General features: G+C 38.5%; 1 protein-coding gene across 1 annotated transcript in view; it reads left to right on the plus strand.

Annotated features, from left to right (window-relative positions):
* The first annotated feature begins 9,806 nt into the window (after positions 1–9,806).
* Positions 9,807–17,756, plus strand: part of bmp1a (bone morphogenetic protein 1a) — an 82,389-nt gene continuing 74,439 nt past the window's right edge. Inside the window, exon 1 of the mRNA XM_066714475.1 lies at positions 9,807–10,070. Coding sequence (XP_066570572.1) covers positions 9,926–10,070 — 145 coding nt within the window. The 5' untranslated portion in view covers positions 9,807–9,925. The remainder of the gene's footprint in view (positions 10,071–17,756) is intronic.

A 17,756-nucleotide genomic window follows, 5' to 3' on the forward strand; every position in this document is an offset into this window, starting at 1 on the left:
ATTGAGCTTTCATGTAATCTGTAATCAAAAACCTTGTATCATATGATGAATCTACCAATTAGCCAAGATAATATTAGCCTTCCGATTCTTCAATTACTTGTTAGTCGGCACAACTGCTTTGTTTTAATAGCACAAAATGTGACACCAAAGGCACTTGCTGCAGAAGAACAGAACAAAAGCATTTTAAGTACCGGTAGTCAAACATTGGATATCTGAGAGTGCAAGAAGATATTTAAAAAATTAAAAATAAACACGAGTAACTGTGCTTGTAGATTTGGTTTACTCCCCAGTTTATTTCCTCCCAGTTCCTCCCCACCAAGTCATCAGGACAGAACACAGGTTGCATATTGCATTGCTAATATCCAGCATGTAAAGCAAAATTTTTTTTCTTTTAAATGACAAGTCTACCTTTACTACTACCTCAAGTGTCTTGTCGAGGGCATTCCGTGAAACTCCTGAGATCAAATTGGGGAAAAAAATTGACATTATTATGAACCTGGCCTTGTTTCCATCTCTGCGACCTACTTACCTTTAAGCACATTTGACCAATATAAACACTCAGCTATTAAGGAAATGCGTGTCAGGTGTTATCTTGATGGCTGGCTGAATGCTCAGATGGGAGATGACTTTTCCTTACAGTCTTGCAGCTGCTGCCTGGGTCTGGACTCCCTCACAGGGACTCGGTTTTGAGGTAAAACTAACAAAGTTCCAACCTAACCAGATGAGTACAATTAAAAACACAGCAGGTTCTACTGAAGTACCTTAACCACATAAAGACACATCAAGTCTTTCCCAAGTGACTGACTATACTGAAAGACAGCCATTTTAAGATCAAATATAAGCTTATGAGGTTAGCTTTACTTTTAACAACTTAGGCCAGACTGTATGCGTCTTGCAGATCTAAATAGGGATACCTTGGATAGTTAAGGTTTTGCTAATAGCATGTGGGTCAGGAGGATCATTTATCAGAACTCAAATGAAATGCAAATGTGAATAATAAGTATTCAAAGTAATACAAATAAGGTATCACTTAAGTAATTAATAGCTAGGCTTGGGTTTTGGTGGATTAATGTATTCACTATAAAAGCCTCTATTAAAATTCAGTATTGAAACCTCAACCTTTTTTGACTAATATAAGTCAAAACAACATATTACTGGTAATACTTTACAATCCACTCTGATTCTATACTCAGGTATATATATATATATATATATATATATATATATATTCAGGTTACTGTATGATACACTTGGAAATGGAGGCAAACCGCATACCATGTATTGATGGCAAATACAAAAAGCTGTAGATTCATGTATGTGTGGACAGTGCCCCCTACTGGAGAAACTTAAATCCGTAGGAGTTGTTTGTTTTAACCCTAAATTACTGATTTTTTTTATATATTAATTTAAGGGATTTCCAAACATATTTACTTCTTAAGCATAAATGGAAATTAGACTGCCCTTGTACACACACTTTGATCCTTTTCTGCTTTCAGGAACTGCAGGCTTGTTGTATTTAAACCAACTCCAGGTGCTACATATATGACACTTGTTACCTCATCTGGGGAGAAGCTGTACAGATGCGTGGAATTCAAAAATATTGTTTTCACTACAATTTGCCCAGCAGTCTACAGCTTGCAAAACAGCTCAAATTGCTGTGAAATGGGAGTCTTGCATCCCTGTTAAGAAAATAGTACAAACTGCTCAAACAGGCACAGGCAATAGTATCATTAGAATATAAGAAACTTTACAAATGAGAGGCCAGCCATTAAGTCACTATGAATTAATAACAAATAAAGATAGCCAGCAGTGTTACTCAACTGGGATTCAAGAGACTCTCCTAAAGCCCTACAATTATCTACAGTCACTCAAGTACTCTTTCCCAGCGGTGTCCATTTATAATCCTAGAGAATCCCAGTCCTGCAGGGTGTATCGCTCAGTGATTCTCACACCTGGAGATCCACTCTACTGCTTGTATTTGTTCCAGCTATTCTCTCAATTTCTCGTTTGAACCCTAAACTGAAGTAATCATTTTTGCAAATTATTAGTTCAGTTACATATTCAATTAAATCCCAGAGGAGAGGGGGCTGAAAACCATTCCAGTGTATCTATAACAGGGGTTCTTATTCAGGGGTGATGCCCTCTCTGGGTCTTGAACAAGTTACTTACTTAAGTCATCAATAACTAACATGGGCTCCCTGTCTTTAACACTACAGGACAACTCTGTTCTGGAACAGAGATCACCCGTCTGATCCTAGAGAACCACATGGTCTATTGGCTTTCATTGTGCCTGCATTCAAAACTTCTGAAGCGATCATTGACTGACTCTTTCAATTGCAGAGGATACATTTCATGTAACACCTGCAGGTTTGTGGCTCCGCTCCTTCAGGAGTATTTCTGATCTAAACCTCAGCTCTAATCACACAAGCTCTGAATGACAATCATAATATCAGCTTTGTATAATTAAGGTCTGCCCATCCCTGGTCCTGCAGAGCCACTGTGTTTTCTGGTTTTTGTAACTACCTAGTTGTTTCAATTACTGGGCTTAATTACTCAAAATTACCACCTGTTCAGTGTATTCAGTGACTGAATGAATTGGAGAGGCCTCTATAACAAAATAATTTGTTTGCTAAATACAGTTCAATTTGATTATCTCAACTGCTTCTCATGTGAGTCTAGCAATGCTGCTGTGTTTGTGTTTCACTAGTGGATGACATGTTTAACAATGAGCATAGAAAATAATGGTGTCAATTGCAAATTATAATTTCAGTTACTAAGGTACGAGTCAACTACAATTACAACTATTAATTCAATTTAATCAATTACAAATTCTACAATTACAATTGGAATTGACCCAAGGTCTGACATAAATACATTTCTGCTATTGTAAAGGGACTTAACCTGACTTGGCATTGATTTTCCTAAAGTAAAATCCTTTACTGTAAAGATTTCCTTCATAGCCCAGAGAAGAGGTCAATTCTTCAGTTCAGTTTTTCTTATTCAGTGGACTTGTCCACTATCAATTAAGATATCCATAAACTAGATGTTTCTCTTTGTTTTTCCTTATTAATCTACATCCTTTAGACACGACTAATCTTTTGAGTCTAGACAAGTTTTGACAAACTGCATTTTTCCATGGCTTTTCCAATTGAAGGAGTGTCTTTTCAAATACTTCTTAGGCCTACATCGATGGTGTTGCTGCGGTTACAGTGTTTACCACTCCAACGTGGCTACAGATTCAGACCTGAGAATTGAAATGACTAATTTCACCCACAACTACTGATCAGAGATGGGGAGGGGGTGGAGAGGGGGAGAGAGAGCATGGAGGGGGGAGGGGGGAGAGAAAGAGAGGAGGAGGGAGAGAGAAGGGGAGAGAGAGAGGGGAAGGATGCCAAAATAAGTAATTAAATAAATAATTCATAGCAAAACAGTAGGGGGATATTGAAGCTCTGTTTTGTCAGTAAATTGACCAAGACAGCTGGAAGCTATACCACTTTGAAAACTGAGCTTATCATTAGTGACTTGTAAAAATCACAGCCAGAGTAAACTCACTTGCTTTTGACCAGATATCAATTAAGCTGCACAAACTAAACTAGACAAACATAAAGCAATCAAAACATCGAATGGATAATTGTAATATATCCTAATGATTATGAGCAATTACAATTCATAATGAGTGACTTTTAAAAGTTAAGATAAACTACAAGGCCAATATCTTATGTCCAAATCTCTACGCTCCAAAAAATAGATTATTCAGCACATAGTTCAACAGAAATGACCAGGTTGTCTACCGATTCACATCTTTCTATGACTTAAGTGTTTTTAAATCTTTAACTCTCCCGAATTGAAACACCTCAACCTTTCCTTTCCTCTTTCCCTGCAGACAATATTATGTGTTTTTGACAAGTGTTCCTTAAAGACATAGTGGTCATATGCAACAAAACCCTAATTTGCAGTGTATTCTCTTTCTTGTAGCACTCCTTCCCTTTCAACATATGATGGTATTCTTGTATATATCTTGTATAGGTTTAAGGGTCATACCTTACAAGAGTGGGCACCAATTCTTAATGAATTGATGTATGAATACCATAGAAATAACACATGTATAACAAGGTTAGGGTCAGGGTTAAGGACATGGTTAAAGACAAGGTTTGGGGTTAGGTCTTATACATGTCATCACCATCAGAACGGAGTAAAAGTGCATGAGGCATTCATATGATATTGCTGTGGGATTCTTGCTTGAATTCATGAAGAATTGGTGCATTTTTTTACAGTGTTACCAGTTTAAGTTAAGGTGCTTGTAAAGTTAACTTCCATATTCAAACCGCTGTATGAAAACCTTGAAATAGCCGGAAATAACCCCATATACAGTTCAATAAACTTTTTTTTTTAAATAATAATTTAAGGGCACTTAACTTGCAACTGGAAAATGTACAAATCCCTAACCATACTGAATTTGCAAACCATTTTACCCATTTCATTTTTTAATCTGCTTTGGGTTTTATTTTTAGATAGAGGTGTATATCTCTGTTTGTCTCCATGCATTTCAAAGCATAGCTTTCATCCCCACAAGGCCAGACACCAAGAATGGTGGCTACAGTTAATCTAGTGAAGTTATCATGCTCTTGATATACACTGTCAAAGAGATTCATGGAAAATGTTAATTCTTTCAGCGGAAACTTTAAGGCTTCTTACCGGATGCTGTGACCAATTTGAAGGTTTTGATAAGAGAAAAAAAAAAAAAGATGAGCAACACAAATAGCAAAACCTTTGATCTCATTATTCCTGTAGAGGAAATCCACTGCCCAGTTTCAATAGTTCTCCAGTTACTAACGTCATGCCTCATTGCAGATGCTTTGTGTTTAATTGTAGGTCCTTATAGAAAGTAAGTATAAAGTGCTAAACACTGAATGGCCTACAATGAGGATCATTTCAAAAGCCCAGGGGGTTCACACTTTGAAGAGACAAGAGATGTTTTTATTGAGAAAGAACAGTCCAGGGGAAAAAAATAAGTGTCTTGGTTAGAGAAGCATTCACCCCCTTGAGTCAATACTTGGTAGAACCACCTTTGGCAGCAATTACAGCTGTGAGTCTTTTGAAGTAATTCTCTATCAGGTTTGAACATCTGGATTGAGCAATATCTGCCCATTCCTTTTGACAAAATTGCTCAAGCTCTGTCAAGTTGGATGGGAATTGTTGGTGGACAGCAATCTTTAAGTCTTTACACAGATTCTCAATCACAAGTTTGGGCTTTCACTGGGCCACACTTTGGCTGTTTGCTTTGAGTCATTGCCCTGCTGAAAGGTGAAACTCTGTCCCAGTCTTAGGTCTTTTGCAGACTAAAGCAGGTTTTCCTCAAGGATTTACCTGTATTTAGCTGCAGCCATTTTGTCCTGTGTGCTTCCTTCTTGCAACTCTTCCTTACAGGACAGATTTGTAGAGTTCATGACCTATTGTTGACACATGGACAGTTTCTCTCATCTCAGTCATGGAATGTTGTAGGTCTTTAAGAGTTGTCTTAGGCCTCCTGGTGGCTTCTCTCATCTATAACCCTTCTTACCTGGCTGCTCAATTTGGGACGATGGCCTGCTTTAAACAGATTTTAGGTGGTTCCGTATACCTTCCACTTCTTTATGATCCACATGATTGTCATCCAGGGAATAATCAATGCCTTTAAAATCTATTGAAACACCTCTCCTGATCTGTGCCTTTCAACAATTTTATCCCAGAGTTGTCTTGAACGCTTCTTGGTTGTCTTGGTAGTATTTTTGTTTGGATGTACTACCCAATTATGAGACCATATTGATACCGGTGTTTTTAATCTGATATCAAGCAAACCACTTTCATTGCACACAGGTTAACTCCATTTTAACCAAGGCACTTGGTTGCACCTGATCTTATTTAGGAGTGTTATAGTAAAGGGGATGATTTTTTCACCAAGCCTTTTCCCCCCCACATTGAGTGTGGAGTGGGTTGTGTAAATCAAATGGGGGGGGAAAAACTCACATTTAAATGCATAAACATTTCAGGTTGTAACAACAAAATGTATAAAAGTCCTGGGGGTGAATACTTCCTATTGCCACTGTGTTTGAATGCTTATGGAATGTCATTTCCAGTCTTGGACATAAAGACAACTTCACTGAAGATCTTGCAGGGACAGATGAAGAGTGTATTTTGAGGCCATGTAGCCTATGGATGGCTGGATCCAACCTCTGTTGTCATTAGCTCACTGTGAGATTAATTGGAAAACTGAGGAATTATTGAACACATTAAACTAAAGGGGAATATTTAGACACACATTTGGGAAAGCTTGTATTACAAGTAAGACTGGGTACTAGTGTTAGTACGCCTACTCGTGAATAGTCTGCTGGATTCAGGATCTTGGTTGAATATCCTAACTGAAAACATTTTTTTTTGCACTTGTAGGATATATTGTATTAAGTGTAGGAAATCAACACAAAATGTTATCATAGTGCAGACTTTTTCGATTGACAAAGAACATTTCTAGACCCTTGTATCTCCAGCTAAAGCACTGCTTTTTATCTTTTTTTACAACCCTGCAAAATGTTTCTCCAGCTACTGATCAACTCCAGCTGGTTCTGTGGGAGGGAAAAATAATAACTACTGAATTAATTATTTTTTCCCATTGTTATTCTACAATTATCTACCCTGATATAGCAGTAACACCAGTACACCCAAATTTATCAAATATGCTGTCTTTCCTCAATAGGTTTAATACATTCTTGCTCTCCTTACAGCTGGGTAAACATGTTGATGTCCAAGCTTGATAGAATATGGAATGTATCGACAATAGATCCTATATATAGGAGACAGGAACTCACTTAATTCAGGCTTAATTCTAATTTGCCATCCTGCCCAATGTTTAAAAGCAGTCCAGTTTCAATAAACAGTGTCATTAGGAAGAAGAGTTCAGTTTAAATGACAATTGGATCACAGAGGGTGTTCACAGGACTAGAATTGGGAGATACTAGGTTACACATTTTCTTCAAAGCGCATGGAGAACTGTGCCCGGTTATGCCCCGATCCTGCCCAAACGATTAACCAACCCTAACTGAATAAGTCTCTTTTTTCAGTGAATGAATGTGGGACACAGTGTTTGCCAGGTTCCCTTAAGGGCCCCTTCAAAGTACTTTTCATGCCAGATCCCACCAGAAGCAAAAAACAAAACAAAACAAGGCTCCATTGTGTGGGGCGTCCATTGTTTCATGCAGTCTTGTCATCTCCTATGATACAGTGGTTGCAAGTGCTGGGCTGCAGGCACACAACAGGTCCATGTTGCCTTAAAACACATCAGACCTCCTGGTCCCTGACTGTCTTGTGTGGAAATCATTCTGCTCTGTTCTCCCTTCCCAAGTCCCGGAACAATACCTCCACCGTCTTCGGCTGTTTGCACTCTCTCTCGATATCAGGGCCCTGATCCAACCCCATCTGCTTCAAAAAACATCTTCTCTTGTCTCTGGTTGACTCCCTATGCCAGCCCCCATAAATTCAAGTCACCATGCATAATTTTAGCTTAAAAGTGTCCAATCAAGGGAGTCTTAATTCCCATTAGTTAAGTACTTGATAAAATACTTGCAACACCCTTAAGTTGAAGGAAACCTTAACCAAAGTTGTTTTATGCAACTGGTTCCTAGTATGTATATACACCCATTTCCAATGATTAGTTTTTACACCCACACACCCACACACACACACACACACACACACACACACACATGCACGATGGGTCGATTGGCCTTCTCTCGTTTGTAAACTTTCTTTCTAAACTTTCTTATATATATATATATATATATATATATATATATATATATATATATATATATATATTATCGTACTGTCCCTGACCACCTTCCGGTGATTTCTCAAGACACATCTATCCCAACTTAAAATAAGACTGAGCAAAGAAAAACATATTTTTATTATATTAAATTGAAATACAAGTATAGGAATGCATATCACCGAACAGATTATCACAATACTAGACATACTATAACAGGTCTAGATATAAATGGCTTACCCTGTAGCCTATATGTAATGTGTAAAACTAGTTTTACAATAATAATTTGCAGAGCTGAGAATGCCCTTAGAAATTAAATAGCCAGTGAAGGATGAAGAAGTGAATAGGGCCTCTATATGCTCTGTTGCAGGGAAGGATAGAGTTAAATTTCTTTAACTGTGTTCCAGCACACACAAGTTGATAGTCATGGAAAATGTCATTGTGTGTTTAAAGAAACACAGCGCCCAAAAAGAAACCAAGCTCTTTTTAACGCTTCTATGCATTTTGTTTCTTGGCTGGATGTTAGATCCAGGTTGGTTCACCTTATACACTGTTGCCAGATGGGGGGATTTTCCACAACATTTGGGGTATTTTTAAGTGCCCAGGGGGAAATGTAGGGGCAACATTGGTATGGGGGAAATCTTGGGGGATAATTTTTTTAACCTGGGGGAATTTAGGGTTTTTCACAGCTGATTTTCACCTCTTTTACAGTTCAGATACAATGCTCTAGGAAGCTGAAAACACCTCACAAGCCCCCTTCCTGACCTCAGTTCGCCACCCCTCCCTCCCCTCCCCGGACCTCACTTCACCAGCACCCCACCCTCCAGACCCCAGTTCACCCCCCCACCTCCCCGGACCTCACTTCAACAGCACCCCACCCCCCGGACCTCATAGTTCAAATTTGGGGTGGGGGGGTATGAAATATGTGATTTGTGGGATTTTTTTGACCACTTTCGGGTGAAATTACGGAGAGGACCTGGCGACACTGGCCTTAGTTCTGAGTACTGGATCTATAGTTAGGAGCCAGCGTTACAAAACAGTTGGACCTCAGGGATAAGGTGTCGGGCTTGGTTTTTGTTTATTGTCTAATGGCTAGGACATCATCAAAGGCTTCTTCTGAGCAGACTGCCCCTTCAAGAGTTGCTTTTCCTGTGCGGTTTGCGGGACAGCAGACCCAGAATTGCGCTCTTTTGGCACTGGGGACAGTGTCTTTTTGTTGTAGACACTATATTGAAAATCGTATATTGTTTCAATCAGGGCAGGAGAAAACACTATATATGTGTTGTGTGTGTATATATATATATGCCTTATTTAGTCCTAGTTTTTATCTTGCAATCGCCGTGTCCTTGAATTTAAAAAGTTCCAGACACAAAAGGTAGACAAGAAGTGTGAGTTTGCGGGAATCATACAACTCAACAGCGAGATGGGAATTGAAAAAAAATGAAAAAGTGCTGCGGTGGCAAAATTCCTGGACAGCCCCTTCCCACCCCCACTGCTTTGATTAGGAGGATCCACATTGCACAACTGTTTGCACTTAAGACTAATTGACTTGATTTGTGCTGCCTGACGAGAGAAACTAAAATACAAGAGAAATACTTCTTTTTAACAGGAAAAACAAAACGGTAGTAGGCGTTTATTTTTATGTTTTTTTAAATATGTAAAACGGAACACATGCAATATATTTCACAATGCATGGTCCAATTCAAGCATCTGATACTACCGTGTCGTTTACTCAACTGTGGTCCTGCCGGGGGGGCGGCGTGCGCATGAACACCGAGTCCCCTCATATTCCTCTGTGTTGCTTTCTTTCCTATGCGATATTTGATTTCGCATGGCACTGTGTGTGTGTGTGTGTTGCTACGATCTCGCTTTGCAAAGTCCGCAAGCTGCCGTGCTGGCCTGGCGCCCGAGGATGTGAGCGAATCACTGCCCCACCATGAAGACATTCCGAGGGGGCAGAGCTCTCGCTGTAAACCCGCCCTCCGGAGAGATCTCATTTCCCCCCAAACCTCCCATTTTTTTTTTTTTTTTCCTTTTGCTGGCTCTCTCATTCCTCCTCTTCTTTTCCTCTCCATTTCTCCTCTTCTCCTAAGCTTCCCCCCCCTCCTCCTCCTTCACTTTTGACCGATGGATATCATGGCGAGATGTTGGCTGCTTCTCCTGAGCGTCCCTCTGTTATGGGCCATCGATTTGGAGACGGTGGACCCCGGCTTCTATGTGGAGACCACTGACACTTCAGATGCCATCGACTACAAGGATCCCTGCAAAGCTGGTAAGCCCTTATCAAAAGCTTTAACATTTTTTTACGAAAATGCACGACCCGAGTAGCATATTTGGGTATGATGTGGCAAAAATAAAAAGCCCCAAAAAATACATTTAAACAACAAATCAGTGTGTAATGACAGGAGCGGGTGGAAAATGCTCCGTTGGCAGTGGCGATTGGAAATAGAAGAAAAAACACACACGCACAAGCATACTGAATTGTATTTTATTTTCTGGGCTTTTTCAAATGTGATTATGGGTTGTCGAGTGAAGTTCTCGGGAGTTTGTGGAGGCTGCAAAAAAGCTGCTTTTCCCTGTATAAAGCGGGACTGGGATGACCTTTGTCAGGTAGTTCAAAACAACAGTAAAGTTTGAGAGCTCTGTAGGATGGCTTTAGTGGGATGCGTAAGTCTGCAGTCCTTTGTTGTTTGTTTGATACATATATGTGTGTTTGTATGTATATATGTGTGTGTTTATATATGTAGTGCAGAACGGCAGCTGTCAAAACCAACTTTTTTTTATATATATGTATTGTTTTGTTTACTGAAATTAACTCCCCCCCCCCCCCACACACACACTTTTTTCATCCGGACTGGAAGGAAACGCTACGCGGTTGTTGTTGCTCATATTATTACAGTAACTAGTTTTGTGTTAAAACGTTAGCATACAGATACATTATATAATAATAAAAACAGCGGAGTTTCTGGAGTTATTATGAAAGGATACAAAAATAAAAAAAACTGCTTTTGTAACACTCAGGTAATTTCCCCCCCCCCCCAAACCCTGAGCATATGAATTAAGTATTAAGGGGCAACAGATGTGACAGTTCCCGTTTCTCAGTCTCCACTCGCCTCTGGGTGCCGGCGACGCGGTGTGTAGGAGACTAATTGAGTAACGAACTAATTAACTAATTAAATCGTGTCTGTCAGCGCCGCGAATAGAGCGCATTCGCTTCAGTGCCCTGGCCGTCGACGAGGCGCGGCGCGGCGCGGCGCTGCCTTTTCTCTCCCCGATGGGATTGTTACAAACACATGAGGTTTGCCGGAGTCTTTTATTTGGAGTCGTGTTCAGCCTTGAATAGAAACAAAGCAATTCCAGTAAGCAGTGCCACTTGCTGCTGGGAGGATTTTGAATAGGTCGTATTTACATGCTGCGTGTATCTTTATACTCGCAAATTCATTTTAATGATCAGTGTATATGTACAGTTGTCGGAAGCACTCACACGCTTCAATAATAATAACGATGATCCAAAAATAAATCCAAATCGGTGATTCATTTAGTTTGATAAATGTTTTTCCCTCTCATTATACTTACCAATTCAGTTTTTAACAGATATTCAGCATAGAAATCAAGATTGGCAGTCAACCGTGTAGTAGTTTCTTAATCAATATAATTGACAAATAGTTCAATGGAACACGTTTATTAAACCAAACGCATAACGTAATAGCATTGTTTCAAATGAAGGATGTGAATACATTTGATTAGAGCTGTATCTATTGCTCTCTGTCTATCAGAAATATTTAACTTTTTAGCCCGTCAGGTAATTTTCTAGATAGAAATTCGTGAGGGCATTGTTCTGAAAGAAACGGTGATTCAAAAGTTATTTTTATAACTCTAAAAGTAATTAAATGGATCCATAATCTTATATTTTATATTGATTTAGATGTGCACATGTGATTTTGTCAGGATATTAACAAGTACACACACACAATAATTATATAAAGTTTCAAACGGTTTGTTTAATTAAGGTTTCAACAGATTAGTGGGATAGCAATCTGAGAGAAACTCCAGGACTGTTTGAAAAACAGTGACCTTAGTCTTACTGACAGTTTACACTAAGGTGATTGTCATGGTTATTAATATATTGGTCTTGCTTTAATATATTTGTGTGTTTTAACCCCTTCAACATTGCCTGTTGCAGTATTCGAAACTGACAAGGTTTTCTGAAATGACACCACTAAGGTAGCGGATGTGATCTTAATGGTGCACATGGCATACATCAGTTAGCGAAAGCAAGTTTGTCTAAACTTGCAAATGTGTAAAATGTAGCTATACTATACAATATGTATGGTAATAACTGTTGACATCTGCTTTTACTTCAGTAGAAATATGATGCATTGAAGACAACAAAGGCTAAAATGCATAGCACTCTTATCAATTGTCCTTACCACTGACAACACATTCAGTTAAATGTGTTCAATGACAAATCCTGTGACCAATTAAATTTAAGTTTGATTGAAGCAGTTGCTTATTTAAGTCTATCAAAGTGCACCTCCTAGTTTGACACGCATTTTAATGCAACATGTGACAGACAGTCATTCCGATTCTGTTTTAAATGTAGAGGATGGTGTGAAATACAGTTAATGTATGGAGGTTTTGTATAAATGTAAATGGTCAGGTATGACACCACATGTCTGGTATTTTTCCATTTTACTGATAGACAAAGTTTTCTTTAATCTGAAATAAAAACTTTTGTCAGTAAACGGTTGAGTCCTTTAGTTCAGATTGGATACAGGTTGTCTGGATTAATCCTAGATGAGTGTGTCCTCATGGGGTGGTGTCCCAGTGGTAGAAAGTTGGATGGGCCTGAGTTAGACAGGATTTCCTCAGCTTGTCACACAACAGTGCCCCCTGTAGCTTAGTAATAATTTCTGAGCTCTGTAGTGTTAAAGTGAGAGCAGCATCTGTCCTTCCCATGATGCTATAGCTCTGCAGACTTGCAGATCTGCAAATTTGGGAGCATACAAAAAGTGGTTCCGAATGGAAAAAACGAAGGGGATGTCTTTGGATTTGAACTGGAAACATCTGGCCTGTACGACTCATCCTGTTCTCCAAATGGAGGCTTTTATGAAATGTGATGATCTGTTGTATAGTACAGAAATTCACTCATCTACCAGCTATTGCTGATGAGACGTGGAGTGGATGTTATATTTACATCTTGAGATGTCCAGTGTGGTGGGTATTAAAAGGGGAAACAAGCAGATAAAGATATACACACACACACAGTGGAAAATGATTGTTTTTTTTAGGTGATAATTTCAAAAACTGGTCGCAACTACACAACTGTGTTTTTAAAATTGTGTTTGTTGCTTATAGCTATTTTAAATGACACAGCTGAAATGTATTTTGCTGTAGTTCAAATCCTGACAAGTTTTCTGGCAGCAGAATGTTGTAGTTGCTCTTTTCTCCGGCATTTCCCTTTTAGTACAAAGGGACATAGTATCCCCCTTCAGTGTAACCATTCTGCTCTACTAGAAAATTCAAACTTAAATACAGTGAGTGTAATATAATGCCACACGTTATTTCAAAATCTACTGTATAGTAATTATTGGTCAAGTTTTGCATTTTCCTGCCATGCATGCCACATAGTTTTAAACAACTTGGTCCCTTTATAGAAAACATTTATGTATTCTCCCTCCATTCAATATTCAATACTTTTACTCGGTCTTGAAAGACAGGGTTATAACTTTTGAATTTGGCCAGTAACCATGTTCTCTTCTTGCTGCACACAATGTACTGTGTTTATGAAAATAGGTAGTTTATTGCCAGACTTGCATTTGCCAAGTTAACTAGCTGTTCTGAATGTTTGTGTGCGATATATATTTTTTCATTTGCTTCTATAGGAGTTTTGTAGGACTGAAATGTAGCCCTCAGTGCACATGGTTGAATGTTAATGTTAATGTGTTGTGCTGGTATGTGCCAAATCCCCCAAAATATAAATGGCTGATCTTTTTTTCCAATTTAGATGCCTCTGTGCTCTGTTTAACTACCAGAGAGAAAGGGATCAATTATGGTGTCTGAGGCTCTGTTCTGTGTAGTTTGTTGGCAATTGGCTTGCAAGGGAAGCCTTAGTTATTATGTTAATGTGCAATTCAAAGTAAAAGATGTATGGATCTAGTCTAGCTATTTTCTTCCACATTTGAAACGTGTGACCTGAACATAAAATGTTAGCCAAACACAATGTAGCAGTTTGGGAGAAGGATGTATTGTATCGAGGGAAGTGATGGTGAATTGGAAGTAGGTTTTTGAGATTTTCCATGGTGTCGGTCACAGTCAAATGGCCTTCTGGGAAACATTGTGGATTGGCTGTTGAAGAAAAAGTCTGTCCATTTTGTATGCTACCAATCAAAGGTTATAGGCTGTCCATTATCTACATTGGCACGTGTACTGAATGTGCTGCAGAATGTTGGAACCTTCTCCTTGTACTGAATTCAAGAAAGTTTTACTGCATCATTTTGATTTGTCATTACCCTTGCCTCCAACACATGAAAATTCAAGCCTCTGCTCTCATGAAAAGAAGTGAAGCAACAAATAAACGGAAGGCCTTAAATAGTTATTGGGAGGGAAAAATAAGCTACCCATAGGCAACCCTGTTGACAATGCAAGGGTGAGCAGAAGAGACCAGTGACATAGACCAATTGGGCAGACACCATAGCGGCACCCTAACAATGAAGCTTTTGTGTAAAAAATCTTGGACACGCATCACTATTTATACTGTCTATTATCATTAATTATACTAATAAAATCATGTTTTATAGATTTTTGTTTCTTTTAGGTACATGCAGATCTAATCCAAACACGCAGACAGGATTGTGCTTAGCCAGATTTCTCTTGTAGTGCAATCTCTTGGCTTTTCAGCTGTTTCTGGGCATATTTTAAGATGCAAGGGTAAGCTTATCCTGTGCTTCCCAAGGCTGGTACAGAGAGGCTTGTCAAGACATCCCATTTTTCGTGATCTGCGTTTCTACTCAAGGCAGATATTGAGGCAAAACGAGGCCTTTTGGTTTGATATCAAGTGAATGTCCCCCCCCATGATTTCTATCTGTGTGAAGTTGCATTATGGGTCCTGCTTGATTTTCTGCACCCTTCATTCTCCACATGTTTGACTTTTGAGAAGCACCCCATCAAGGCCTAAACAATATAAACAAAAGTCACAAATACATAGTATTCACAGTACTCCAATCTTGAGATGTCAGTGTGCATTTTTTAAATTCAGTGTTTTGTTTTTGACTTAATGTATTGGTCTCTCAAATACCGTTCTCCATCTGTTCCCTAGATAAGGCTGCTATAGCTGAGCTACAGTGTCTAAATCAAACATTTTTGTTTTAATTGCTGGCCCATCTCTGTCCTTTCTGATATTCAAAATTTGATTTGCATGCAAGGGCTTAATAGTGCAAGGGAGACTTGTATCCTGTATCTGTAGAGTATTTTGATTGTGCTTCACTTTTTGTTTTATATATACAATGCCCTCCAGATGTATCCCTACTTCTGAATAAACAAGAACAAAAAACATAATCTAACAAAGTATTATGGATTGGATAATGTGTCTTGCCAAAAAAGTCTAAGTCATACTGTAATCTTATTTACATGGCACAAAGCAGTCATATTTGTCATAAGTTAATTTCAGAAAACACGAGGGTCACATTTACAAAGACCGTTCTAAAGTGATTTGGCACATTGTAATTTAAAAGTGTTTGTTACATGCTCTACCCTCTATACAAACCATGCAAATAAATGTTACACAAGCCACTGTAAGAGTCTCGCCAAAATAGTGGTACAGCATTGTAGCTAATTTCTATAGGATTCCATCTTCAGTTACAGAACCTATTTTTGCTGGAATGGAAGACCTATAGCAAGTGGAAATGAAGACGGATCTACATATTACTGTCGCAAATAATGACAGTACAATAATACCCCGTTTTGTTGCCTCCCTTTTTTGCGTCATTTTCTTTGTGGAACAAATGTTTTCTATGTCTCTTTGTTTGGCTTAGTTTTATTTTGCCACACTGGCCTGATTTTTATGTAGAACAGCTTCCCTTCTTATTTTCACTGTGTATTCTTTTATGAAATAATAAAATAATAAAAACTTAGTGATATCTCGGAAATACTCACTATATATTTTGATCCCTTGCATACGGACATATATAAACAACATGCACAAAATAGTTAAATTGCAGATGGATTAATTTTAAGAATGAGGTGACTATTTCATTAACCTAGAATTTCATTTCTGTTACCATTTCTATTACATCTTCCAATTTCATTGTTGTAAAATTCATGCCTAGATTCAGTATAATAGAAGTGAACATTTTTGGGAATGCATTTGGAGGCCAGGGGAAGTTCATAAGCCCTGTAATACGATTACACCGTTAAGTCCAACTGTGTTTCAGCACAATGGAGTCCGTTATATCATTTTCCAGACGGCTGTAATTTCATTTTTAAAAGGAGTGTAATTATGGTGTTAACTAATTTATTTTAAAGTTTAATTTTAAAGAACCGTTGATAGCATCGGTAAAACCACATTCATTTTTTTCCTCTGAATTTTAAGGAGTGTTCCTGTTTTTTTTCCCCAAATGTTTAATCTGCTTAAAGGTGACAAGAAAATGGGACGCACAGACTGGGGTGGGGGGGGGGCAGGATTTGAAAAGGAAATACTGTTTTTGTGAAAGTTCTGTGTATCCACTTTCTGCATCCTTACAAAATTAAATGTTGGTTTCATTTGTTTTAATGACTGCTTTATGTAATCAACAACTTTACACAACTGCATTCTTGTCTTGTTCCTTTGGAAAATCATGCCGTTTATGACGTATCATCATTGATTGAGATTGAATGTGGTGAAGTTTGATCTTGTGTAATGCTTCACAAAATGTGTAGTTCCCAAAATATGAGCGGTTACAGGCTAGGAGCAGGAGCTTGAAAATGTTGGCCTAAAAGTACCTCCCGTCTTCTGTTTACATCTTAACTTCTAATTATATGCCTCTGTTCCAATATTGTCATGACATTGAAATGGCCGTTTGGCTGGTGCAATACATGCATGAAGTACATTAGTGTAGTAGTATTTCCTTGGTTTATTTCCAATGTATGATTCAATTAACTGAATGCCAGTGTAGTCAGAGTTGAGCTTTGATTTTAAAGGAGGTTGAAAATTTTTCGTTATATACACCATTCACCTCATCTAATACAGGATGGGTTGCCACTTTAAAACTGACCTCAGGGCTTTCCCAGTATTCCTTAAGGTAGTGCCAACATGATACCAACCATGATCTCTAATGGGTAAACATGTTCCTGAGTTTTTCCTGCCTGTGAGCTTTGTGCTTTACATCTTTCAGTGAATCCAGTCAGTTCTGTAAGTTGCGCATCTGTATTCCCAACCACACGCTAAGAGGGTTGCATCCTGGGATTGATAGATAAAGAGTTTAGGATACACATGCCATTTACAATTTGGACTATCCAGTGTGCAGAACAATCTTTTGGAGCTTGTTTGAATCAAATGCTAGAGGTTTCTTAAGCTTGCATTTTTCTTTTTTTTTTTTTTTCTGCCTACCGCTAAAGACTAGCCTCTCTCACTGCCTGAACACACACGCGAACCAAAGCAGAGCATTTTTAACCCTGATCTCCTGAAAGCCCACTACAGTGTGCATAGGGAGAGGAAGTGATATGATCTGCTTCTGCAGCGTTTAATTCCTTTGCTCTTCTCAGTGTTTGACATGATTCACGCTGCGAGAGTGGCAAGTCTTCTATGACAGTTCAGCAGGATTGAATTTTTATTCATTCAAAGTTGACCTTTAAAGCTGCAGTTCTAGTACTACATAACCCAGGATTGTGTTCAATTGTTTTTCAGTTTTAATTAAAAAAATCTTCCACCACAACCTCCAGATTATTTGTAACAATAACCATTACAAATTATCTTAACACA

This window comes from Amia ocellicauda, chromosome 9 (assembly GCF_036373705.1).
Source record: "Amia ocellicauda isolate fAmiCal2 chromosome 9, fAmiCal2.hap1, whole genome shotgun sequence".
NCBI classification, from domain to species: domain Eukaryota; kingdom Metazoa; phylum Chordata; class Actinopteri; order Amiiformes; family Amiidae; genus Amia; species Amia ocellicauda.